The 26,922-nt window shown below is 38.9% G+C and overlaps 1 protein-coding gene across 5 annotated transcripts in view; it reads right to left on the bottom strand.

Annotated features, from left to right (window-relative positions):
- Positions 1-26,922, bottom strand: part of SPIDR (scaffold protein involved in DNA repair) — a 194,718-nt gene that overhangs the window by 123,002 nt on the left and 44,794 nt on the right. For all 5 annotated transcript variants that reach the window (XR_004496079.1, XR_004496080.1, XM_015618459.2 and 2 more), the window contains exons 6-7: positions 19,285-19,541; positions 9,942-10,042 (exon numbers count right to left, since the gene is read on the bottom strand). Coding sequence is in view for 3 of the 5 variants with exons in the window: in XM_015618459.2 (XP_015473945.1) it covers positions 9,942-10,042; positions 19,285-19,541 (358 nt within the window). In the remaining 2 variants the exon portion in view is untranslated. The remainder of the gene's footprint in view (positions 1-9,941; positions 10,043-19,284; positions 19,542-26,922) is intronic.

The raw sequence follows: 26,922 nt of genomic DNA, 5'->3' as shown, positions 1-26,922 counted from the left end.
AGTGAGCATACAGCTGCCTGGATGCATTTAGAAATCTTCCATGAAGGAGCAATCAGCAATTTGAGGACTGCTTAGCAAAGCACTTATAGAATCATTGAAGATCTTGAGTTGGAAGGGACCCATAAGGATCCTCAAGTCCCACTCCCTGCTCCTCACAGGATCACCTAACACTAAATCATACAACAAACATTCCTTGAAATGACAGGCTCGGTGCTGTGGGGAGCCTGTTCTAGTGGTTGACCATGCTTTCAGTGAAGGACCTTCTCCAAATACTCAATCTGGTTCCAGATGCCTCTGAAGTGAAATACTTGAGGGAGATAAAGATGGAAACCCAGATCAGCCTGACCAGTATGAGACACAAGTGCATTTCTCAGCACAGCCCTGGGTGCTCTGAGCTCAGGTGACTGAGGACTGCTGCAACTCACTGGTCCTGGAACACAGCCTAACATGGACAGCTGCCACTTCCAGCATCTCTCCATAGCCTTCACAGAGTCAGCTGGAAAATCAGAGGAAACAGCCACTGACAGGATCAAGGATCATTGGAAATATCTGGCCCCATGAGTATAAACAGAAGGTTTATTCATCCCAGGGGCATGAAGTGCAATTCAATCACCGATACACAAGGCTTAAGGTGCTACAAAGAAAGCCAGAAAGGCACTGATAAATCTGTCTGAGTATGAATTTTGCAGAGGTATTTGAGATGTACAACATGTGCCCTTTAAAGAACACCATCTGAAAGGAGGGGATCAGCCACCAAGGCCTGTAATGCTCCCTCACTTCTCATAGAATTTTCCATAAGAGAAATCGTCACAAAGACATGCAGTGACATCCTGGCTACTACTGAATCAACATACTGGTCACAGAAAGGACAATGGACAAGAAAAATCATGTACCAGTTAGGGCCTAGATTAGTTACATCACCCTTTGCAGAACACCACTGTGATCAATGCTGCTCTCTGAAAAGCAACAGACAGAAATCATCGCTAGTGGACCATGATCAAACAAATCAGTTCCTCCGCACTTTGGAAGTGCTCCCAAGGGAGTGAAATCCATGAGAGATTGACTGGTGGGAGGAACAAGCCATTTAAGCAGGGAAGCATCTTTGGTGAAGCCTTGCTGTGATTGTCCAGATCCTCCTCCCTCACTCCCAGACAAGAAACAAGAAGCTCTGACAAAGATGAAGAAATCCTGATCCAAACCCAGGCAAATGGAACATCCACCTCTCACTGCTACTGTTAGCAGAACCTTTGAAATCACAGGGAAACGTCTTTTTGGCAACAGTAATAATGGAATAAATCTGGCAATGACTTTGGGTATAATTTAAAAAAAAAAAGCCTGCTAATACATAACTGTGTGATCAAAACAGGCCTATATTGCATGCATGGGTTCAGAAAAACAACTAGTGACTTTTTGGTAGGAGAAAAACTTATTTAGAACTACTAAGAACACAGACAGTAATTCCAGTTTAGAAAGTCCCCGAGTCAGAGATCTGTAGGAGGCATCTGGGAGAATACTTTGGGAAAGCATCATCAACTGTTAGCCCTACTATCAATTTTTCTAGGCATTTTGGTAGCTCTTGTTACTGCCAAAAACAGGATCCTAAGCTAGAGGCACTTTGGTTTAATCACCTAAGAGATCTGCTCTGACATACATAGTTAATTATTTAATTCCAGGTGTCCTCTGGGAGTTGGTTTTCTCACTCCCATTTGTAACCCAGACATGAAGCAGTTCAAATAAAGATAATTCCAGTGCCTGGGAGATGAACAAACAAATTTCACACTGAATGCATCAGTTTCCTTCGGTACTTATTTTCATTTTTGTTTATTCTTTTAGTACACAGGGTGATGCTGCCCTTCAGTCATACACCATGACATCCAAATATATTTTGACGCAGTACTTTGCAGATGTTCTGAATTTACTCTGAATTCCAGGAGGGTTAAAAAGAAAAAAAAAGGAAAAAAAAAAAAAAAACAACAGGGAAAATATAAAAAAGGGCAAAAAAAGCGCTCCCCATTCCTTTGGAGCTCACAGACTCTGAGGGCTTGAGCCCTCTTTCAGATGACTCTATGGTCTTTGCCAGACTGAATGCCCTTAATCTTCAGACCTAACAGAATGGCTTCACAGCAGACACATATATTTAAGCCACATCAACACTGAATGTACGTGGTCACAGATGATGCACTGGCCATGCCAAGGGCAGCTTAGGACCGAGGCTAAGAAGAAAGCCAGCCTGCTCTGACTCTCAACAACCAAAAAGCAGTTTGGAGACAAGAGAAGGAAAAAAAAACATTGAGGAGCACAATTTAAAAAAACAAATGTTCAGACATTCTGGCTTCAGTGCCTGAAATACAACTCTAAAGTTTGTTTTAATAACTCTGTAACTACCAATAAGGAAGACAAATGAGGAGGAAAATATAGAAATGATGATCTCTTGGGAGCCACATATTTTATGTTTCTCTAGTGACACAGTGACAGGAAGCTGAACACACTAGAAGGAGAGGATCCATGGTACTTGCTGTATGGAAATTCATCAAATGTATCAGTAAGACCACATGCAGTTTCACCTCACTCCATTTGTGCAAAAATTTTGCTAAAATGCTACTGTTGAAGTGTTCCAAAAGAACACCTGTAGCCTTAAATGGAAAGTTCTCAAAAGGAACAAACTCTCTTTAGAGCCAGTTAATAGAGCTCCAGCAGCAGAGCATTCTCTACAAGACCTATAGAGTGAGACAAAGCATTTCAGGACAGCAAACTGAATTCTGCATGGTTTGAACGTGGCAGCTGGGATAGACAGTCCACCTCCATGCAGACCAGACCAGCAGAAGTAACAGTAACAGCACCACATCAACAAGAGAAAAACAAAGCCAAGTTCAGTCTATGACAGCAGGTACTTCTGAATTTTTCAGTTTTCCATTTTCACTGAAAATTTAGAAATCTTGCAATGTTGCAAGAATGCATCTCCCCCACTGGGCTGAAGGATGTGACGTGCTCATCTGAATATACCTGAATGTAACAGTCACATGACACAAGGCAGAAATAAGTTCATAAAGGCCACAGTACCAATGCAGAAAACAGTGAACTACAACAACACAGACCACATCTTAGAAACACAGAAGAAAACTGGAGCTGACGAAAATGCCAAGCAGTGAATGGCTCTGCTCCACTGAGCATTCCAGGAAAAAACCCAACTCATATCCAAGCACGAAGGAGAAGAAAGTGGAAATTATTACTATTGTGATAATGAAAAGTCTATATAATTAGGACCATACACATACCTACAAGTACACACGTGAACTACCATGAAAAGCAAGACTGACAAAATAAAACTCCTCAGCTCAGCCACAAGACTTACCTCACAAATCAGATGGATAAAAAAGACCAAGCAAGCATGACAAGAGGCAAAAGGAAGACTATTTCACCACCTTCCTTTTAAATCAATTTAAAAATTACCCTTATGCAAGTAGAGCTTTCTGAATAAAGCCATGACAAACTCATAAGAAGACACAGGGGAGGAAGATGAGCTTGCTTGGAGTCACATTAATATTTGAAAAGCTGCTAACAAATACATGCTTTGTGCAAAAATATTGAGGACAACTTGTTCTTATCAGCTGAACAGTCACAATTCTTTATCTTAGTGATATTTGAATGATATGGGGAAAGGACAGATACTTTTAAGAAAAACAAATTACCATTACTTTTGCTCAAAGAACCATCAAACAAATAGTGTACATGAACTGCAGTTCAGAAGAAAATTTCTACTGTACCTGACATATCTAGTTGATGTTTCTAAAAAACATGGTTGAGAAGTTAAGTTATACTTTTTCTTAACTGGGAAATTATTTAGAAATAAGCAGTTTGCAAAACACAGGTGTTACAATCAAGTCAAATTTCTACTAAGCCTAGGTAAAAGCTTTTATAAAATAAACTTTCCCACTGAAAGTGCAAAGAACTGTGGGCAATTAAGGTTGTGAATAGTATTCCCTGCACAAAGAATGAAAGGCACTTTCTGCCTTTGGTTCAGTTGAATAGGTCAAATATGCATTATGGAATTATAAAGGAAACAAAGAAAATTCCAGTTTATGCCTTGTTTAATAAAGCACTCTAGCAACACTCTTCCAAATTTGTCCCACTCAGTTATTTTTTTCAAAGGCATTATTTCATCCCAACATCATTTAACTTGTAATTGTTAAATGTGGTTCCAAAACTGCAGTTAGCAGACACCCTCCTGGGACATCACATACTATCTGCAGTGGAAGAATAGCCAACCGCTTTCTGGTTCAAGCCACAAAGTTTTACTTTCATTCTTAAGCATAAAAAGTATAAAATGTCAAATTACAGGCATAAATAAAAATAAAAACATAATTTTGCTTGGCATCCCATGATTGTTCTTCCTCCTCCCTCATGTATATAACATGCAGGTGCAACAAACTCAGCAAGCATGTAGATACCCAGCAAACCCTTGTAATCCAAAGTCAATGCTGAAAACCAGGTCTGGATTACAAGGTTTTCAACAGCCCGTACAAAACCATCTGGTTACCATTCTGATCTATACATGCAGTTATTCTTCCTGGGCTGGTAATTTCTAAAGCTATTCAAGAAGATTTTTCTCAGAAACACACCAAGTCTCTTATAGGCACAGTGGCTTCTTGCCATATTTATATAAATTTTTAAAACTCTGCTGAATCTAGCTGTGCTTTAAACACTGGACATTCTTTATAAGAACATATGTAAGCTACTAAAAGAGACTATGCATGTCATTATTGCTTCTCATAGGAAAACAACAACAATACAAAGAATTCTTGTTTGAAGAAGAAAAGTTTACATTTGATTTTTTTCCTTTAGAATGCTGTAACAAGTTCAGACAGTGGCCTAGGAAAAAAAAATTGGCCACCTGTCATGTCTCTGATTTATAGTACTAACTCTTAAGCAATAAAACAAACTATCAAGAACTAAGAAAATAAGCAACAACTAGCAAATCTCAGATTTCTGTCTTTTTAGAAGAATTTTACATAGTAAGGGAAATCCTGTTAAGGGCTACCCATGTTTTCTTTATCATGTAAAAGTTTCATGGCATTCAAACTCCTAAAATCCTTTCTTCCCATCATCTTAACTAGTCACTGAAACTGGAAGAAAAGGAGTGATTGTTTGTATCTATTCTCTTCTGTAAGCCTTTCAGCCTTCCTGCAAACGCGTTACATGTGAAACCCTGTTCTCACCTCCAGGGCTTCACCCTCCTCCCCTCAAGTATATGTTCCACTCGCCTCAGCAAACTGAAGATGCTGCCCCTTGAAGGTCACTTTTCCTTGAGAGGAAGGAGCAGTTTGGAAGGAAAGATCAATGGTTTTGCCTTATTGTCAATTCACTACTCAAATTCAGTTGTAATACAATCATGAATCTTAACCTTGGATCAGCATGGATCAAATCTTGCATCAGATTGCAAATGGTAGAGAATAAAATGTTTCTGCATTTAAGGTAAATAACTGTTTTGATGATAGCTGCAAGACAAACAAAACCAACAGAAGGCAGGATGTATAGAAAGCAAAATTTCAATAGTTACAGTAGGAATCCACATGAGTTTGCTTTAAATATTTTTAGTGTCCCCTCCTATAGACAGGAAGGTTGTCTGAATGTAACTCAGAAAACCACTATTTTTTCTTCCAGCAGATGTTGACAGGAAAAAGGTTTGGGGTTTTGTTGTGGGTTTGGTTTGGTTTTTGTTTTTTTTTTCTCTCTTTCTCTCTTTCAGCTGTCCAGACCTCCTCTTTGCCCAAACAGGAAACTTCATGGGGAAGTTGCAGCACTGCATACAGGAAAAAGCCTGCAAATGATCTACAAGCCTTTGCACAGAGTACCCTCAAACCATCAGCTTGGCTGATCAGAGACTTGCTGCTACATGGCCTGCACCTCAGCCCCCCTTTTACATCTTGTGAAGAACAGAAAATTATGGATTTGTGGCAGAGCCTGACATTCACCTCTGTTAGAGCTGAACCACAGAAAGCATCCAACCAATGCTGTGTGCCATGGGCAAACTCTTGTATTCCCTCCCTTCAGGCCTCTGCCTGTTATCGTTACCTTGATTTACCGAAGTGGGATTCACCTTGCTGAAACCCATAACCTTAGTGAGTGCCTATCCCAACACAGGGACTGGCAGTAGAATGTGACTCTGCCCCAAATTTGTCAAAATCTGAGAAAACACAAAGGTTTTTTTCTACCCTGCAGAATGAGTCAACCAAACTAAGACCCTGTGCGCTGCATAAACACCAGAAAGTGCGTGCTGAAAGGAGGTGCTCTCTTCTGGGCAGTGATTCATCCCAGTGACCAAGAGGCAGCCAAACCACAGTGGTTACTTACAGAATGGGGTCAGGGAGGTAACAGACAGGAATTCTTTTAAAAAACAAAGCTGAAAACTAGGGTGTTTTGAGTAATATGGACATGGATACAACCTAAAAAGTAAGCAACAGCAAAATACAGGCATAAAATTCTTCAATGTGAAATGCCTAATGGGGGTGACAGCTGGAACTTCTGGAAACATTTTTCCTTAAATATCATATGTAAGGAGGACTTTAAACCAATCTCATTTGAAATTGCTCCCCGCTGCTTTAGCAATGAACTTCTGGTCTGCATGTCTAGGGGATATCCAAAATGACGTGACAGCTCTCCCAGCAGCTAAGTTACTTCAATCCTCCACATTAATCTTCAGGATTCTTTAGTGACTCAAATGAATTTTTTATTTGAAAAGTTTTTTCCTCTAATTCTGTGCTGAAGTCATAAACAGTCTGAGAAATGGTGTGGCTTAGAAATATTACTGAGCAAAACAGAGGAGAAACAAAATTCAAGAATATTCTTAGATTAGTAAGATCACCTTAACTTTAACCTAAAGAGATGAAAGCTGAAAGTGGCATGCATTTGCTGTGCTGACACTTCACATTCCTGACTAGAAGCAAAGAGAAGGTTATCTAGTTACATTACTAAAATTTCAACTGTTCCAACCGATGTGCTCCAAACCAAACACCAATTTCATTTTGGTGACACAAAACATTATGGCTGTTCTAAAAATACAATTATCAAAAATAAATTTTGCTCTAGATGGTAAAAGTATCCCCAAAATATTGTCACAGCTATTTTAATGATTATTTTATAATTGTTATACTTTGGAATAAGGATCGAGAATTGGAAGTGAAACTCAAGCTGTGAAGTTGAAGTATATTCCTAAATTTATGGCATGTTCAGCATTTTTCAGAAATTGTAGCAAATGCTTGCAGGGTAAATGAAACAGTAGCTTGTCCTAAAGACTTCTTGTACATTTTTTGTTATGATGGAAAAGGCATATCCCAGAAATAGTTCATCTTCTGCCAAAACTAAATAATTTTAAAGACACTCACCAGAATGTTTTAAATGTACTTAAGAATAGAGCAAGGTATTTTCCCATAGCCTTTTTCTCATAAAATGCTAACCAATTCTGACTCATTTTCTGAAAGAAAGAAGAAGAATCAAAGAACGGAATTCAGCCAGGGGCAGATGTTTAGCATGGAATATTTCAGCCCAGAAGTTGGTCTAACAAAATGGTGAGCAGCCAAACACAAAGTTTTGTAATGACACGTGTGAAATTAAGACAAAAAGAACATTAGCATATTAGCAATGTTGCAGGTCTGTTACTACAGAGTGCATTAAAAATTTTCCTTTTATTTAAAAGGCAAGCCTATTCAATATCTATTTTTGTTCAATATTTGAGAAACAGCAAGAGGATATCCTCGCACCACATAAGAATGATGAAGTAACCTCCCATGGTTTTAAGTAAGCATGCCTGTACAATTTTCAACATGGCACTTCTGAAAAGAGCTGGCTAAAGACATATCTGGTTCCCTGATGTCACTTTCTAGAGTGTATTCAGATACTGGTGAAATTCCAGAAGACTGAAAGGATGAGGATATTGTGCTACTATTCAGGAAGGGCAAACAAAGTGGCTTACAATAACTGGAGACCAACTAGCCTGACATCAGATCTAGGCAAAGTAGCCTAGGAAAAAATAAGTAAGAAATTAAGGTCAGAAATACAATGTGCTATTCTGCATGGGTGGCATTTTGAAAACACAACATGCAAATAGCCAAAGGATGTAAAGCCCTCTAAAGATCCAGTGAGAAACTGAGACCGAGCTTTAGCCAACAGTTTGGGTGTAATTTTAAATCATACTACCTCCTGAGGAAAAATCAACCATTCTCACTATGAGTACTGCAGACTTTGAGCAGAATGCAAAAAAAAAAAAAAAAAAATTAAAATTCTGACAGCTAACTTGGTGAATTGTAGTTAGAGCTTTTTTACCAGTGGAGAATTATAACTGAGTAACAACAGTTCCAGCAGGACTTGCAAGTAAACACTCATGTTATTAAATGGTTTCATCAATGACATAAGGAAACTCTGTGAATACCACAAACTCAAGCAAATCTGTGACTAAAAGAGGACAGGCTTAAGCTACACGGTGATCTGAACTGCATGGTTAGCTGGACTACTTAAGTAAAATCAGCCAGGACACAGCACAAATACTTCCCAGTATTTGTGTATAGGCAAAAGAAACAGGAAGAGTAGCTGGAGAGTGGGAAACAGCATCTCAGAAAAAAACACCTGTAGAAGTTACAAAATCATACTGGACAATCAGTTCAAGGTGAAGTCCTTGCACTGTGCTGTGACCAAAGCCAAACCATACTCAAACACTTATCACAGGCCTCAAATATCCAGGAGGCTGAGAAGTGAACTGGACCTGGCCAATGATTTTAATGAGCCTAAAACTGGAAGAGCACATAGAATTGCTATGCTTGATCTTAAGACCCTTCTGAAAAGTTTGAGAGTGTACAGTAAAAAGCCATGAAAGTCACTTGAACATGGATGAAAATGCTTTAGAGACCCTTAAAGAGCTCAGTCTGTTTAGTTTAAAATTGTGAGGCAGCAGAGGTTTTGCTATGCAAGTGCCAGAAAGGGAAAATGTCACATACTAAAGACCTCTTTAAGGGAGAAGAAAGAAACAAAAGAGGGGAACTGAAGCCAGACAAATTCAGATTTGGAAGAAAAACCATCTTTAAGAATTTGGGAGTAGAACTGGGGACAAACTCTCAAGGCAAATGATAGTTTCACTTATCTGCATGTTTTCAAATTAAGATCAGAGGTCTTTCTGAAAAATAAATGCAAGTTAATATATGCTCAAAAACAAGCAGTTGGCTTAATACAGAATAAATGCTTGACATTTTGTAGACTATAGTCACACACACAGAAGTTGATTTAAAAAGTTAATTCTTTATACTTAATCTCTATGAATCCATTACCTCTCAGGAAAGACTACTGAAAGGTGGTGCTATCAGTCACCAGTAACCAATTTGTATGACTCCCACTTTTCTTTTTAAGTGATGTACACACTGTAGTTATGCTTTACACTCATTTCATAGCTGTGCTCTATTGGTTCACACATGGTGCCATTCACAATTTCAGCACTTATCCATGAATTTTTGTCCATGTTGGTTTGTTAGCAAGAAGTGATCACAAAGCAAAAAGAACAAGAGGAAAGGTTGATTATAAAGAAAGAAAGAAAGACAAAAAAAAACGCACCAAAAAAATCTGAACACCTATAAATTAAAACTTGAATTGTCCTACAACCTGCTGAAAACACCATTTTTCCATGTGATGCTGGAAATCAAGGAGCTGTGAAGAACTTAGATGGAGGCTACTTAAAATATACCCTTTACCTTATACATTCAAATGATGACTGAGTTGTTAGAAACCTTCATATTTACCAGAAATGCAATTATTAACTCAGAAGACAATCAAGATAGCATGAAACCCGAGTCAGGAAAGACAAGCTAATAATATGAACTTCACTTTTACCTCTACATAGGCCATGGATACATACACGTAGGTATAATATTTTCACAGTGGTATTGTGTAATGCTTCTTACCTGAGGGGATTTTATTATCTGAAATACACTGATGCCTCCAAAAGCTAATGGCAGATCTTTCTCTGTTCTGGAGCCGACATAACCTCTCAGCTAGCCCGCCCCTGCAGAGAATAAAGGAATGCTCAGTTTTGCCAGGAATCAGTGTTTGGTTTTGCCAAGTGACAAGCCACAGGACAGATGTATATGTAGATATATGTATGTATGCTCTCACCCTTAGAGACAGAATCATACAGTAAATTTATATTTTGTAGATTAGCTCTTCTAATTTTGAGTTTTTCAACAGAGGTACTCCCAACAAAACACACGCCTAGGGCCAATACACACAACAAAATATTTTCGGTATCTGGGTGTCCAAAATGTTCACATTTTCAGTCCTGCCTCCAGTAAGAGGAGTGTAAAAAAAGGTTCCTAACTTTCCCTTGCTCTTATGGACAGATCCTATTAGACACCAGAGACAATTGTAAATCCAAAACAAACCAGTGTAACCACTAGTTATAACAGGTTGGGTTTTCTTTTCCCTCACAGATTTGTTTGTCTGTTGGCAAAGAGTGATCACAAAAATATTCTTTTACCCATACTTGACCCTATGATTCATTTCACAAGCTGGGTCAAGTGTGCAGTTTCAGTGGTCTGAACACTCTCCAAGATGAAATTAATTTAGCATTCCCAAGGTGAGGAGCAGAGGAGTGGCATCTAGCACAAATACACTTAAGGTAACACTAAAGCAATTCCTACCCTTGGATTCAAAGCCAGAAGACATAATTTCTCATTTTTAAGAACAAGATGATGTATGTGTTGGAAGCTGTCTTTGGGCTACTACAAAGAGCTTTGGATTACTGTGGGAGTGTTTGAGCATTTTTCTTTAGCTTCAAAGAAGTTATTTGCATAAAGACCTACTTCATTCCTTTGTAGCAGTGTTAAGTTTCTCCACAGGTACTACCCAATACATTAATAAATATTACTATATTATAACAATTATATTATATATAAATAATATATATAATAAATATATTATAATAAATATAATAAATATTTCTACTAAGGTGAAATGTGTCCTTGAGTTAAACTGGTTTAGGAATCACCAGAGATGGCATACAACCACCTTATGACTATTTGTGCACATGAAGAAAATTTTTTGGCTTAGTTAAAAAAGGCAAATAGCTTGGTAAAGCTCACATTGTAAATGTGAAATTGGGAAGACACACCTGTGGAAACCAAGAAGGAGCTGAAAAGGCTAAGCAGGACTTTAGGTGAGTTGTAAAAAATAAATAAAAAATCTCTCTTTGGTTACCAGTTATCAAGCAATTTCATCTACAGACAAGTCAACACATTCCATAAAAAGTAGTTAGCAGTGTCAGCTGAATTTTTAATGAACAGCTATATCCTTTGCAAAATTATAATTATCACAAGAATTATCAGATGCAATGGCTAAACATCTAAGTAGCAGATCACAGGATGAACTCTAAAATATAAGAGCCCCATTTTAGCCAAAATAACCTATAGAAGTTTTGCAGTTTACATTGATACATCTCTATGGCTGGTGTCAGGCAAAGAGGAAAGAAATTCAGAGGAAGAAGAAAATCCCCAAATCCTCGCAATAAAGAACCCAGACTTAACAAGCTCTGAACCCACATTAACAAGCTATGAATCCTGCTATATTAAGAAGGAAAACAAACAAAAATGTTTAGAAAACATTGAGATGCAGTGAAGTTCCAGGCAAGCTTAACAACCTTGTTTAATACTGGTTTCAATGAGGACTTAAAGACAGAGAGACAACTAATACAGAAATGCACTGGAAGCTTTGGTTCCAAGAGCAGCACAATCAAGCACAAAACTTCATACAGGATAACCTGTTCTGCTGATAACACTGTGCTCGTCCACATTTTCCCCCCATACTTGAGCACTGAAGCATTACCACACCACAACACTCATGGGCAATCAGTTCTACAGATTCCAACAAACTGCCCACCCAGTTTCTCTTCTTACCAGGGAACCATTCTCAGATGCAGTTGTAATTCAGCTTGGCTGGGTGACCTACTCAAGCCATGCTGGAACTGGTAGATGCCAGCTCAGCTAGGCTTAAAAATGCAGCAGTAAAATGCATTTTCAGATTGCTTGTTTAAAAGCCTTGCATGCATGAGTCTGCATCTGAACTGTGGTCAGACTTAACCAATACACTATACAGTTAGTAGCTCAATAACTTGTTTTGCTGAAAGAAAACTGTTTAACAAGAGTGTTCTCCTACTTCATTCCCTCCACAGATGCCAGTCAGAGAAATGCATTTTATTTGTTCAAACAATGCAAAAAAGCCTTAAAGTACCTGCAGAAGAGAGCAGCTATTATTGGCTTACAGCCTAATTTCCCCCTTTTTTCCTGAACAGGGCTATGGTTGTGTCCAGTCAATCAGTTCCTACTCTTCTGCAAGCCCACTACTGTTATGGCAGGAACACCCTGTAGCAAGAAGGAAAGAAGCAAGTTTCTGATTCCATGGCTACTGCAAACAGCAAGACATCACTCCTGTTTCAGGCCTGATATGACTACCAGGAGGATCCCACTGATGCTCACAATTTCATTACTGATTTCCTGACCATGTCTGTATTAGAATACCAGTTATCACAAAGGTCCATGAAAAGTAAAACTCTGACTTTCCTTAGTAGCCCTCTGTGCTAAGTTCCAATATTTATTAATCATCATACTTCCATTCACATTCAAAATGTGGTTAAAAAAACCCAGAAAATATCATAAAGCAATTTGCATCTGCTTGGTTGCAGAACGTAAGATATAACTAAGAATGCATTTATGAGAGGTTCTCAGCTGGTCATCGGAAATGTTGTTTTTATACTGTTTCATAGCTTGTGAAGTTAGAAAACACAGTTCAAGGACATGCCATGGACAAAAAGACTTTGTATGGCCAGAACAACAGTTGATACTTTATGGTTTGTTTCTTTTAAAAAGGTAGAAACAAAGGAGTTAAAACACCACAGCAACCCAGAAGGATCAACCCCCTTTTTAGGTCAAACACATAAAGGAAAAGGTAATTTCTGTCACACAAGCTAACAGATTTGCTGACAACAGCATTTGGAAACTACTCATTCCTTCCAAAACAGTACAGGTGCCCACACTGTAAAACACTTGTGCATGTACTGTGAGATAATGGGAACTATACAGAGTCAGAGTCGCTCCTGGCTGTGCAGCAAGAGGTAAGCCAACATCTGGGGGATATGGGTATAAAATTGGCAAATATATTTTGATTACTAATGTATCAATTCTGTAATCAAGGGAACTGACAAACTATTTTATTGAAATAATAAAAACTAGTTTAGGATGTATACTTTCCTGACCACCACTTCAAACTTGCCCCCAAAATGTTTTAATATGAGCAAATTGAACACATTTGGCAAATTGTTAATGCAAAGGCTGTTTGGAGAAGTCAAGCTGCTCAGATACAATCTCCACTGCCCACAACCTTTTTATTTTTAATCACAAAACTTTCAGTACAACTATTTTGTTCCTTTAATTCCCTGAAGGCAGACAGATTTAAAAGCAGCAATTCATGTCCTATTTCCTTACTAAATCTGAGCTTGTTGAAATACGGTATTTAAAACAACACATTGCCTTTACTGTCCATGTCCAACAATATCCACATGAAAGACAGCTTTGATGGCTATAAGGAAGCTCAGCATCCTGTAGAAAAGCTCAGGTTCTGGTAGTTGCCCTTCCCACAAACTTTAACAACAAGACTGAAGAGATTTGTGACAGCTATCACCAAAACATAATGCTGAGCCTGATCTGTGACTTCCAGGCTGGTTCCTATCTCCCAACTCTAATGAGGCTAACAGAAAGCAACATCAAAAGAGCATTAGTGAGTCTGTTGTGTTTTGAAAAGTAATTTTCAATCTTTGTGAAGTGTTGGAGATCTCTTTGTGTTTATTTTTAAGGTTTTTATTCAGCAGGGCACTTACCGAAAATAACACCCTATTAATCCAAGGTTACTCCTTTACAGACTTCATTTGAATTAAGTCAACACTCTTTACTGAGTTGTCTCCTTGTACACAGTATACACTCCATATAATTCAAAACAAATATATATTTCCCCATCTCAAGACTAGCCAATTTCCACCTTCTCTCATTTCAAAGCAAGGTGAAATCTTCTCTCCTACTTTCACATTAACTGGTGAAGTAACTGACACTCAGCTGTCCCTTCCCATTCCTTTCCACTCCATGGGGCACTTGCTAAAGAAATAAAAAAAGCCCTGCTGACTCATGTTCAACTTGCCAGTGACCCCCAGGTGCCTTTCTGCAGCCCTGATTTCCAGGATCTCATTCCCCAGTCTGTACACACAACCAGGATTGCCCCAGATGCAGAAACCAGCACTTGCCCTTGTTAAACTTCAAGCAGTTGGTGATTGCCCAGTCAACCTCAACAAACTCTTGATTTGTCAAGGTCTCTCTGTAGGGCCTCTCTGCTCTGGAGGGAGTCAACAGCTTCTCCCAGTTCAGTATTTTTGGCAAACCTACTTAGTGGCCCTTTGAGTCCTACATCCCAGTGGTTAATGAAGATGTTGAAGAGAACAGGGCCAAGAATGGAGGCCTGCAGAACCCCACCAGTGCCCAGACCCCAGCCTGATGTCACCCCATTCACTGTAACCCTTTGTGCCTGACCTGTGAGCCTGTTGCTCACCCATCATTCAGCAGGGTTTTCCAGCTGAGTGCTGGACATTTGGTCTGGAAGGTACTGTGAGAGACAGTACCAAAAGTTTTGCTTTTCAAATCCAAAAAGATCACATCTACTGGCTTTCCTAGATCAGCTAAGTGGGCTACTCTGTCACAGAAGGGTTTACAAGCAGGACTTCTCCCTCATGAAGCTGTGCTGGCTGTGACCAATGACAAACATGGCACTTTTTTTCCCCATTAGCACCAAACACTTGGCCCAGTGAAACCATCTGCACTTTTTAAAAGAGAAAATACATTTTAACTTTCTCTAAGTGCAAAATAATTTTACTGTGTACACTGCTAGCAATGACAGGTGATACGTCTGTACTGCAGCCATGATAGTCTTCATTTATATTTTCTTAATCAAACAAGAATTTCACTAGCAAAGAAAAGTAAATAGTTATAGAAATAGTTAAAATTAGCATAAGAACATGACCATCTAAAGGGCTAGTCTGTTGTTGTTACACTCTTGTGCCACTTGTAGATGCATGTAAGAAAGAACATTCCCAATTTTAGAGCAAAAATCTGCTTCATTTTTGCCAGCTCCCTCTTCCCTTGGCAATTTCCTTTATTTTCAGGACCTCAGTTGGCCTCACGTGACAATTGTGTTTCATTTTACTGCATGTAGTACCAGGACATTCTGTAATTTTCTCCTCTTGATAAGACAAGTTAATTTTAGCTGATCAGATTTGTATGTGGTCTGCATACAAGTAGATACAAGACAATTTAAAATAAAATCTTGGGAAATCCTGTTTCTTTAGAACTATAAACAGCCACACAAGTATTAAAAATAGCCAAACAAAAAGCTAAAGCTTATTCTTCACAACTATAAGCTCTTGCAACGTGACAGATTTAGACACAGAGTTAACATTTTATAACTTAAGATATTTATTTCCTACAATGAACCTCTGACTTTTTTTTCTGATGGAAATAAAATCTTAATGGAAAAAGTAAACAATTCAGAATATGTTTAAGAAAGGTTTACTTGTAGACAGGAGAAGTTGAGTACATGCATTTTCAGTTCTTTTCTCTACAAATACTGAATTAACCCAGTTATTTGTTTCATCTATGTAATAAATGTTAAAACTTGCAGTACTCAACATTTCTCCATTCTTTCACACTATGAAACTTTGAAGGCACTGGAACTAATACAGTTCAGACATTTCACCCCATAGCATTAACATGAATTTCAAATGTAACAAGAAGAGCTTCTTGAAAACTGTTCTTTGCAATATATACTCTCTCCCCTCAAGTTTATAAATAATTTGCATCATGAAGTGAAACTAAAGCTTTGGGATGGAATAAAAGGGCAGGAGCATGTAACCTCTTGACCTGATCACCACAGCAATTCATCTCAGTACCAAGCACCATTAGTAGCACCTAATTCTCAACTCAGTAGCTCACAGGTGCCATACAAGGCCATGGATCTGGCAGTGCACCTGGAAAAATTATATATTCCCACTGCATCCATCAACAGTCTTATTTAAATAGAGGAAGGCAACTACACAACCATATAACACCAGTGCTTAAGGAGAGTGGCATTGATGGCTGTAAGAGATGCTCTGCTTTCCTTCCAGCATGACCAGCTGGCATCTCCTACAGCACTGCTCTTCAGAACCACCAACACCCCTGAAGGACAAACCCCACCATACACACTACCTGCTTTCCCCTAGGGACCATGGTAGAAAGAAGAATAATCTTTACTTAGGACACATTTGAAAACAAAAACTAACATTACAGGGGATACAAGAAAACATATGAGAATTTGGCAGTAGATATGGTGGGAAAGAAATTGCTTCTGCCACATCATTCTTGTCTTCACACACCAGTTGTGTTCCAAAACCCCACTTAACCCCTAACAAAGGAGAATTGCAACATGCTCCTTCAAATCTGGCTCAGCAGCAGCACTGTATATTGTGCATGTTGATTTGGGGACATAGATGGACTTCTAATTTTATTTACACTCAAAGGTGTTGAATTTACAGTCAAATTTCCAATGCTAGGATCACAAAAACTTATTTTAATTGTCCATAATTACCTTACTTCTGAAGATTTCTGTTGCTTTGGTTGGTTGTGTCTCAGTTTTTTAGTATATGACAAGTGCATCTGTAACAGCATCAAACAAACAATACTCTTTCCTCCCATCTAGGCAACTGCCCATTTCCATTTTAGCACCTGGAGGTTTCCAGGAAGAGAGGACAGTAGAAGAGAATTTATCTGAATTTTTCCAGACACTGTTAAGGCTCTTTTCTTGGTTTGGTTTTGCTTGGGATTTGGGGGTTTAGGGGGGATATTGTAGAGGGATTTCTTTAAAGTTGGACAGAAAAATGTACCCATTGATATTACAGGAGCATAGCTGCAATCACACAATGCAAATATAAATGCAGATTGCAGCATGACTATACGATTTCTACAGAAAATATAAGCTAAAAATTCTTGAAAATATTATCTCTACTTTTCAAGATAGATTTACACATGTCAAACACCAAAGAGATATAAAAAAATAAATACTTTCTATTTTCTTTAAAGGGGAAACAAAATGGGAGGAGACCTACTCTACCTACATCAGGACTCCTCCATGAAATATGCATACACAGTACAGTCTGGATTTGAAGTTGAACCTACTGCACAGGAATTCACATAGGAAGATGGCAGCTCTACCACCTGCACCACCTCTGTGCAGCCCATGAGGCACTGGCCTGGAGAAGGAGAGCTAAGCAGGGCCAAGCAGAGACTCATGGCTCTCTTCCACCTGCTAGCAGTTCCAAATGGTCCATCTGAGCAGGAGCTCACGGGCCAGATCCAGCCTCAGGATGATTCCCCTGCTCACTGCTTTTTCTGCTGTGGCCTCAATCTGCAGCAGAGGTAGAAAGGAAGGAGAAATGACAATCCCACAATTGCTTCGTAGCTTTTAGCTATTTAACCACAAAGAAGGGATTGTCACTTGATCAATCAGGAAGCTGACAAACCTCTCCCCGAACTGGCCTTCAATCCACAGCACTAAAAACCTGCACTTTCCTATTGAGGATGAAAACTTATACCCACTATTATCACACCAATGAAAATGTTCTCTGTCAGCAGTAAAAGGAAGGATGGGAGAGACACATGGAATTAATGCCCTGAACAGGAAGAGTGAAAAGATGACAATTACCTGGATGAGCAAAGTAACTAGATAAACAACACTCATAACTAAGGAATTTCCTGCCTCTTCCCTGTTCCCAAAGGAACCCAGAGTAGAACCACAGGATGGAAGGTAAAAAACCCTGTAAGCTCTGTTCCTCTGGCCACTCCAGACAGATCACATTCTATATAAATGCGGATGGTTTGGTCTTGTTTTGTTTGTTTTTAAAGCAATCTATCCTCCTAAACACTTGTGTCAAAGTATCTTTGCTGTAAAGCATTTTTTTCCATCTAGACTGTTGATAGTAAAGGTCATAAAATGAAGCTGGAATTTAGAAAAAGACAAATCTACTAATGGCAACAAACAGCTCAGGAACTGCTTTAAGCTGGAAGAGCACCTGGGCAAAATACCACTGTACACTTGTCCTGTTTTTATTACATTCACACATACTTGCTTTTGGCCACTAAAAGGCATTTTTGGGGGTTACAGCTTTGGTCTGACCTAGTACAGCTGTGTATGCATGTTTTCTAAAGCAACAAGAAATAAAGCTTGACTGCAAAAGCAAAGCACTTTTAAGTACAGAGATCCTCAGTAATTAGGACTTCCAAACCTGTTTCCTCAGACAGCATTTTGAAATAGCCAAGACTATTTTAGAGAAAAATAAGGTATACCTATTAACTACAGATTTACTTTTTAAGTAATTGATTGATTATTGTACATAGATTCAGCTGTAGAAGTAAGAGAAGCACATTGTTAAAACAACAATAGGGATGTATAGCAGCACCATTTGTAATTGTGGTCTCCACAGCTTGAGGCATATCTTCACACATACCATTTAAGTTAACACAACTTTCTTTAATTCAGTATAGGAAGTGACCATTTCTGCACTGTAATTAGCCAGAACATCAGGCTTCAAATGCTCCATCTCAGGCTACTTTCTTTCAGTAGTTACATATTTTTCTTGTATATTTAAAACTTAGTCACAGACATTTAAATTTCACCTTAAGAATATGTCCTCCCATTGCCTCCCTAATGCTCTGTTACACTCTTCAGAACTACTGCTCATCCACTCCTTTCCTACAATATTTTGGATAACTTTGCCCTCACAAACCTGGAAAGGACCAAAAAAAAAAAAAAACCCACCAAAAATAATCCTAAATCCTGAGCATTTTTGAAGACCTTCTTGAGAATCACAAAGCATTGAAATGATTAGAAGCTAGAGCAGAAGTATGTCTACTCACACACTGGCATTATTAGAAGTGCAAAAACCAATCAATTTGAACAGGAGCTCAAGATTGAGAGCTTTCACCTGAGATTTTAAATTTAGTTCTTCCTTGCCCTTTTTTGCTTGTTTACAGATAAATGGCATTCTTTAAGGTTTTCATATTTGCAGCTCTAAAATGTATACCCGTGTTACACACGGTGCAACACTTTGGCAAGTATTGTCTTACTTATAATTTAAGAAAAAACAAACAAAAAAGAATTCCTTAAGGTGGGCAGTTCATTTACCTCAGTAGCTTCCTCTTCTTGGCAGACTCGGCGGGGGCTCTGGGGCCCTTTCCCGCCTGCTTCCTGGGGGTGCGGAGAAGGGCTTGTGCTGACCTCAGCCACTCGCTGGCCGGTCGCGCTGTGACATCCCCCGTGTCCCCTGCTGACCATGGCTGGAACCCCTTGCTGGATCTTGGAGTAGTGGTCACCAGGGTCGCCTCTCCTCCTCCCACGCTGTCATTATCAGATGAGTACTCAGATATTTCTGTCGAAATTGCCTAAACAAATAAAGGTAGAAAGCTATTTGAACAGAAAGCTAATGAGATAGTATAGCTTTATGTAGGCAGTTTTATGTTACCCAGTAATGCACAAATGGAATGCCAATTTATTAACATAACTTGGACAACTTCACAAAACTTCATAAATGCACATTAATCTTTTGTCAGTCAACATCAACTCCTGAATATAAGGATCGTCTCCTGAGGAACAACTGAGATGAGTAACATTTAGTTTTTTCAAATAACTAGCTCTGGAGAATTAAGTTAATGCTTTTATCTAAGGGAAGTTTTGAGGAAAGCAGAGAGAGGCTAATGAGTGACAGGGATCATAACTGGCAGCTGAAAGAAAGAGAGCTTTTATATAGGGATTCAAGCAAACAGGAACGTCAGCTTCCATAGTCTGAATGGAAGGAAGAAACACATGCCTTTATTGACAGCTTGTAGCTGGCAACAAGTCTGTAACCTTTCATTAAAACATAATTTTGAACACTAAAGCAGGCCTTCATCCATGTCCAGCAGGACTACAGCTTCCCAGGAAGGTTTCAAAAGTTGAGCATAAGCTGTTGGGCTGACTCCAGGTAGCTCCAAGGAGGATGGATCACTGGTCAGCAGTCAGGGCTGGGAGCCAGCAGGGCTGGAGTTCAGCCCCAGAGAACCTTGCTGCAGCTCTTCTCCCAGAAACTCACAGGACACACTGAACTCATCCCACCGAGAGAGGGATGGGAGTAGAGGATGAGAAAGCAGCAAAAACAGTTCTGCAGAGACATGAAAGGCTGAGAAGAGGGCTGGGAGAGAAAATTCACCTGCTTTGGCTGAGTTTATTTTACTCTCCTCTAGGGCTCCTGCAGAAGCAGGTTAACACTGCTGGGTTGGCTCCCTAAGGTGAGCTCTGCACAGCTGTTACATGCATTATGTTCTCTTGACCCAGTGTTTCTTAAAGTACTGAGTATTAAGCAAAAATACTTGGAAAGTAGCATTTTACCAAGTACAGAACAAAATGATCTAAACCACTGAAATAGGCAGAGGACTAAGAAACATGAGCTGGGCTCAGTCTTCAGGAGCTAGCTGAATAAAACCCAAAACAACCAAACCAACACTGTCTGCAAGTTCTGGTGGAGTGAGCAGTGACAGTCCTGTCAGCTCAAGTGAGCTGGCATAAAACTGTAGAGGAGCCAAGTAACTCAGACTGATCCTTGAAAGAACCAAAACACCAGATGCAAAACATTAACTTTGCTTTATCAATGGGAGACTGGAAAACCCCAAAGGCTGATGTTGCTCCAGATCATGCTGCCTCAATCACAGAATAGGTCCTGAAAAAAAATAGCCCATTTCTCTGGTCAAATGCAGTAAGTAGTGCTCCACCCAGGTGGTTTGACAACTGGCTCACATAGAGACTTGAAAGACAAAAGGGAAGGAAATCACAGCATTCGCTGAATTTGGTAAAGCTGTTTTATGTTACTAATTAGTGTAATCATCTGAAAACAGTGTTTCTCAACTGTACAAAAATGAGTTCAGCTCTTGCCAGTTCTCTAATACATTTTTCACGTAAATGCCGAGACACTGTGCTCATGTTCCGAGAGCTTACCTAAGTATTCTGGAAATTGAAAGGACCTTTTAAAGTTATCCAGAGAAGTAGAATAGTTAAAAGAATGTAATTAATATCAGTCTGCTTTAAAACACAACACAGTCAACATCTGTCCCTTGGCAACAATACTTCTCTGAAAACAAACTCCTTCCATATTGGAAATGAGCCAGAAATAAAAGATTTCAAAGACTCTGAAAGCAGTAAGCAAGCACTTCATTCTTAAAACACCATTCCAACGCACTCTCTTGCTTTAGGAATGCCTTAATTTTTCTCAAATAGCTATGATATCCACTGCACCTAAAAAAGGATGCAAACCTGAAGTTCTCTGAGCAAATGACAAAAGCCATTGTGAAGGGCTTCAAATTAAGAACGTTTTAATCCCACTGACTGTTTAAGAGTTAAGAAGCTTTCCTTACTAAAGATTGTCTAATAAATAATTTCTGCTAATATTTATTACTGTATACTTGTTTAGACTGAACTTCCCCAAGGAAACCGTACTTTGGGATTTTTGTTTTGTTTGCTTGTTAGTGGTTTTTTGTTGTTGATGGTTTCTTAATTGGTCAGTTGGAAATTTTTCTTAAAAGAGGAAACTCTAAAAATGGAGAAGAAAAACAAAACAAAAACTTAGCCTTCAAATCCAAATTTTTTAACTAGTAGTCATCATTAGAATTCTAGTCTAAAGAGAAAAATATTTTCAAAACATACAACAAACATGGTTTTTCAAGTATCCAGCAAACAAGCTGCCAAGCCCACCAACAATATGGTAGGGAAAAGGTGGCAAAAACAAAAAAATTATTTAGTTTACTTTAAAACAAGTGAAAAAATTGTTATTTTTTTATTAATATCTTAAATATCACAAAGAACAATTTTCAAGAGTTCTGTTGCTATTTTATTGGGTTTTTTTTCTAATAATATCGCCAGTAATATCATTAGAGTTTCAGAAGAGCACCACTGCTAAGCACAAAGAATTGTCAAATTAAAATGTTTTTTCCACATGGGTTATTATTTTGAAATATAGTAATTTTGGTTACAGTGGCTGACAGTACAATGCTTCCCACTACATACAGACTCAGTTTCTCCACCTCAATTCCTTCATCTGACTCCTGATCCCAATGTAATCATGACTATCTCCCATATATCCCAATCCCTCCAAATAATTTGTAGTAGACTCTTCACTAAGATATACCTATATTTCCCATGATGGCCTTTCCACAACACCCTCTTTTATACCATGCTAGCCACTTATCCATATCCAGGGGCTGGCTGAAAAAAAAAAATCAGGGGTCTCAATCTCTATCACTAAAACAATAAACACAGTTCATTTTGTTAGATTTTAAAATAAATCTATTTTTTCTGTGACTGGTGTCATCTGAAAAGCTCTAAATGCTGCCTTTTTATGGCTCCTTCTTTTAAGGAAAAATGACAAGTATAAATGCACAGACTACTACCATTTTTCCATCAAGATTTGGCTACAGGAAAGCAAAGAAGTCATTGAGTACTCTATTGGAGCATTCAGGACCTATATTTTAAGGTTAAGCATTTTTTAATCAAAATGCATCGAAAAAGAAGGAGCTCTCAAAATTAATTAATTAATGACATATTTTTGACAGCACTCACAGGTAGTAGCTAGCATAGAGGATGGTACACATGTAACACTAGAAAGCAAAATGAGAAACAGCAAATACCCTCCCAACTAAGCAGCTAAGATTGCTAAAGAATGTATGTTTACCCGTGTCAATTTGCATTCACTAAGAATGAAAAAATACCAAAAAACAACCAGAGACATTGTAAAATCATAGCCCAAATTGTTCAAAGACAAAACTCTTGACTTCAATGGAATGAAGATGGCACTCCATAAGCAGATAGATTTTTTTTTTTACACAAGTGGCACAGAAGATACCATGCTGTTACTTCTGTGACCAAATTATTTCTGTCTCCCTCCTTCATCCTCAAGAGATTTGCTTCAGCTACCTCTTGCTTCACTTTGAATACCTGAGTTTTCTGGCAGTACCTTGGCAATCTGCACAGTATTTGCTTCTAAAGGGCCTGAAAAAATTACCTTTTCACTCCAACAGTGATGGAAGCACGCAATATCTGTATTTGATGAGTTTAAGAAGCACTTGATATTTCTTATCAATAAAATAGCAGTAAGTTAACATGAGAAGTGTTACATCTCCATTTGAAAGTTTCCAGCTTTAGCATAGAAAGCAGAGCCTTACAAAGCTTCTTGTACAAAAAGAAAGCTAACAGATCAACCCTATTAAAATAAATAATAAATCTGTATTTTTTAAAAAAGTGATTGCTAATCAGAGGCAAGGTGATGAGCACTTGTCTCTCCTCCCAAGATACATCACTCAGTGATTTCCACAGAAAAACATCAGTTATCCCCACCTCACCTTTGTATTCATTAAACACTTGCATTTGTTCAGCTGTCATACATTCAGTTAATATTGTAAATCTTTCCCAGTAGATATGAAGATACTTTGCAGATAAGATGCTCAATAAAGGTTCACAGATACTATGAACAAGTTAATCAGATGAAACTAAGATACTTCAGCATGCTGCAGGATGTCTTAGAGAAAAAATATGGGTATCAAATACTATATAGATTTTGATATAACTTTTTGCAGATGGAAGTCACTTTGTAATTTCCTTCCCTAAATGATGTAAATTTCTTCCCTCCTATTATCCTACCAACAGCCTAGTGCAAATGGCAGAACTAACAGGGTTTCTCAGAGCACCCTTAGGGAACCGGGCTTTCTCAGGGTCACAGAGCCAAGTTATGTCAGAAACAGAAACAGTATTTCAGAGTTTCAGACTGATCACTGTACACACAGAGTAAAATTAATCTTGTGGCATCTCCTTTCCTACTTGTTCATTCACATATCTTTGCCTCCAGTTCTGGAAGCATTTTCTATTAACCCCTGCCTGTTCTTTCATGGACTATCTTTTTCCCTTTTGTGATTCCTTTGTGTTTTTCAGGATTGATCTGCCATTTCCCTACCTGCCCTCTCATGACACCTCTCAGGATGGGTGGAAGCTGACCAGTATTAACAAACACACACAGTGAATTTGGGTGACTGTCCTACTGCCTCTTCTTTTATCCAGTCTTCCCTGCATTTGCACTGCAGGTACTTCACTGTCGTGCATGCACACATGATTCAAATACATCCAACTTCTACCCCAGGCAGCTGGTTATAGGTTGCAAGGAGATTTTGTATCTTGCATGGTACTCTCTAAAAACAACAGTGAGCAGAAAAGCCACTGGATTTAGCACAATGAATATTCACAAGCATAAATTACCGGTGCAGTATGTCAAAGGCCCAGGCTATGCTAATAAATGCTCGAAGCTAACTCCACCAGAAGCTGGCTTGCAGGATTACAGGGAGTAGGGTAAAGGTAAAAGAAAATAAGTTTTCCCTTAGTTAATCAACACAAAATTAATTCAAGCATTGTGCACACAGATAGTACAGGATATTATTCAGTTCTATAAAGATAATTAAAGATACAAAGGATTTAAAGTTTGCAGTTCTCTTCAAAGCTCTGTGTTTTCTGAAGCTTTAACTGAAGCATTGAAGTTTATGCCAAATATACTTTCCTGGTAGCCTGAGAAACAATTTGGTTCTTGGTAAACCAGCTACTTTTACTCTAGAGAGATAAAATTCAAATATTCCTTCATACAAGAAAGTTTATGTTGAAGTGCAGAGTTAGGTATGTGCCATTCTGTGGGCGACACCAAGCTCTCTTCTCATAGAATAACCACAGGAACAGCAGGCAAAAATACAAGATTAGGTAGCAGTGCGTGGGCAGAGATAATCGTATGAAAAAAAGAACAACAATGAAAGACATAAATCACTAATAAGGTATTTTTTGGACTTGCAAGCCCAAACTGACACAGCAGATTAACTGAAATTTTGTATCTGGAACAACCTCCCAGTGTTATTACAGAGACAGCACATATTTAAAATGGATCTCAGATAATGCCTGGTTGTTTAGCCAAGTACAGCATTCCTCCCCAGCACACGCACTCAGACCATCTGATCTGTCCTAAATATTTATCAGTGGTGTTGGTTCAGAGCACTAGGAAATGACATGTCCTGCTCCACACACACATGAGCACTTTGTGGCTGCTGTTACAGGAAACAGAGCCGTGTGCTCCTCAAGCACGGGGACGGCCACCTCCAGCACTGCTCTGGGATTCTCCAAGAGCAAGCACCAGTGAGCTTCTTTCTCCCTGCTTGGCCACCACTAAACTTCCTTCATCTCCCTTCACACAGACATGGGAATGAATTTTTGCTGTCTCCCAGCTGCCACCACCCCAGGGCTGGAATGCAGTAGTTATTAGCACACAAAATCATTTATGCCAAGTAGCAAAGAAGAATGTGGTATCTACTTGAATATGGAGGAGAAGTGTAGGCAGCAACACTGTAATTATTCAAAGCAGAATTTGGTCACCGACTGCGCCCTCATCTCCTCTTTAATGGTGTTTTGAGACCTTTAAACAAGTGGTTAGGACTTCTCTTCCATGACTAATCAAAAAGGATTCATTGCATCCAGCAGCCCAGAGCTTCCTATCGTAAAGGAAATTGATTCATGATTATCTCTGGAGGAAGCAGGCCAGCTACTAAACCTTACACACCACCGCTTACATTGGGCTTCCCTTTGAAGAGCTCCTGGGGAAGTCTTAGACCCATGTCTAACACCATTTATTCTTCAAGCCCTGTCAAAATACAACTGCATTAGCTACTGTCTTAAAAGGTAACCCCAAAAGTAGGATTCAATCCAAAGGAAAAACATCAGTAGCAGCTGTTATCAAAGGAAAAGCAAATAGGACCATTTCAGAGATGCTTTCACGGAATGAAGGAGCTGAAAGGGCTTGCATGGAACTCTGCAGAAATTAATTGAATGGTATAGCTGCTGTCAGATCTAAGAGCCAGTTATCTGATGCTGGGCTTCCTGCACCATTTCTGAAATCAAGAAAAGTTGTGGAGGGACAGGAAAACTCCCTCTTCCACTTCACAGAGTGAGGAAGTTGAAGTACAGTACACAAGACCACAAAATAGTGGTTTATATCACACATGAAATAATAATTAACAAAATAAATAACTTGTATCATCATTTATCAGTTCCCATATCGTGTTTAGATCATACTGCCTTGAAGTGGAAAATGAGGTGATGATTATGATTGCATGCAGTATGTTTGGCTGTGCATTCTTTTCTGTCAGGGGAGAGGTGTGTGTTTTTGTTTGGTTTGAGCTCTCTCACACACAATCCTGTACACATACACCACTGGCAGGCAGTGTCCTGCATGCGGCATTAATCACTGTAGAAAACAAGAACTGAAAATAAGATTTTTCACAGACACACAAAAATCAACAGAAAATCTGATTCTCAAAATAAGAACTTTGGGAGAGTAATTAAAATTACAACAAACCAGCTTTTCCATAGACCTAATGCAAAGATGGTATTTACTGACTTTTTTTTTTTTTTAAAGCCAGATAAAGAATGCACAAGTGGTAAGGAAGATGAAATCGAAGCCGTAATTTCTAATCCTGAGCAGAAACCTCAGCTTTCACAAGGCAAACAGGTTAAGCAGGCTATACCTCTGGAGATACATCCACAAGCTGTTCCAGCCTGCCTCTCCCAGAACAGGTTGTTCTGAGGCATGGATCAGCCGACCGAAACAGGTGAGGCTCTCGTCTCAGCCCAAATGCCTTTTTACACAAAATCACTGAAGCACTGCTTATTTCTGAGGGTTCTCTGTAGATGTAGAATTAAACAGTGACCCCAAAGGTA

Source organism: Parus major, chromosome 2, assembly GCF_001522545.3.
Source record: "Parus major isolate Abel chromosome 2, Parus_major1.1, whole genome shotgun sequence".
NCBI classification, from domain to species: Eukaryota; Metazoa; Chordata; class Aves; order Passeriformes; family Paridae; genus Parus; species Parus major.
This window is presented reverse-complemented; position numbering and strand designations above follow the sequence as displayed.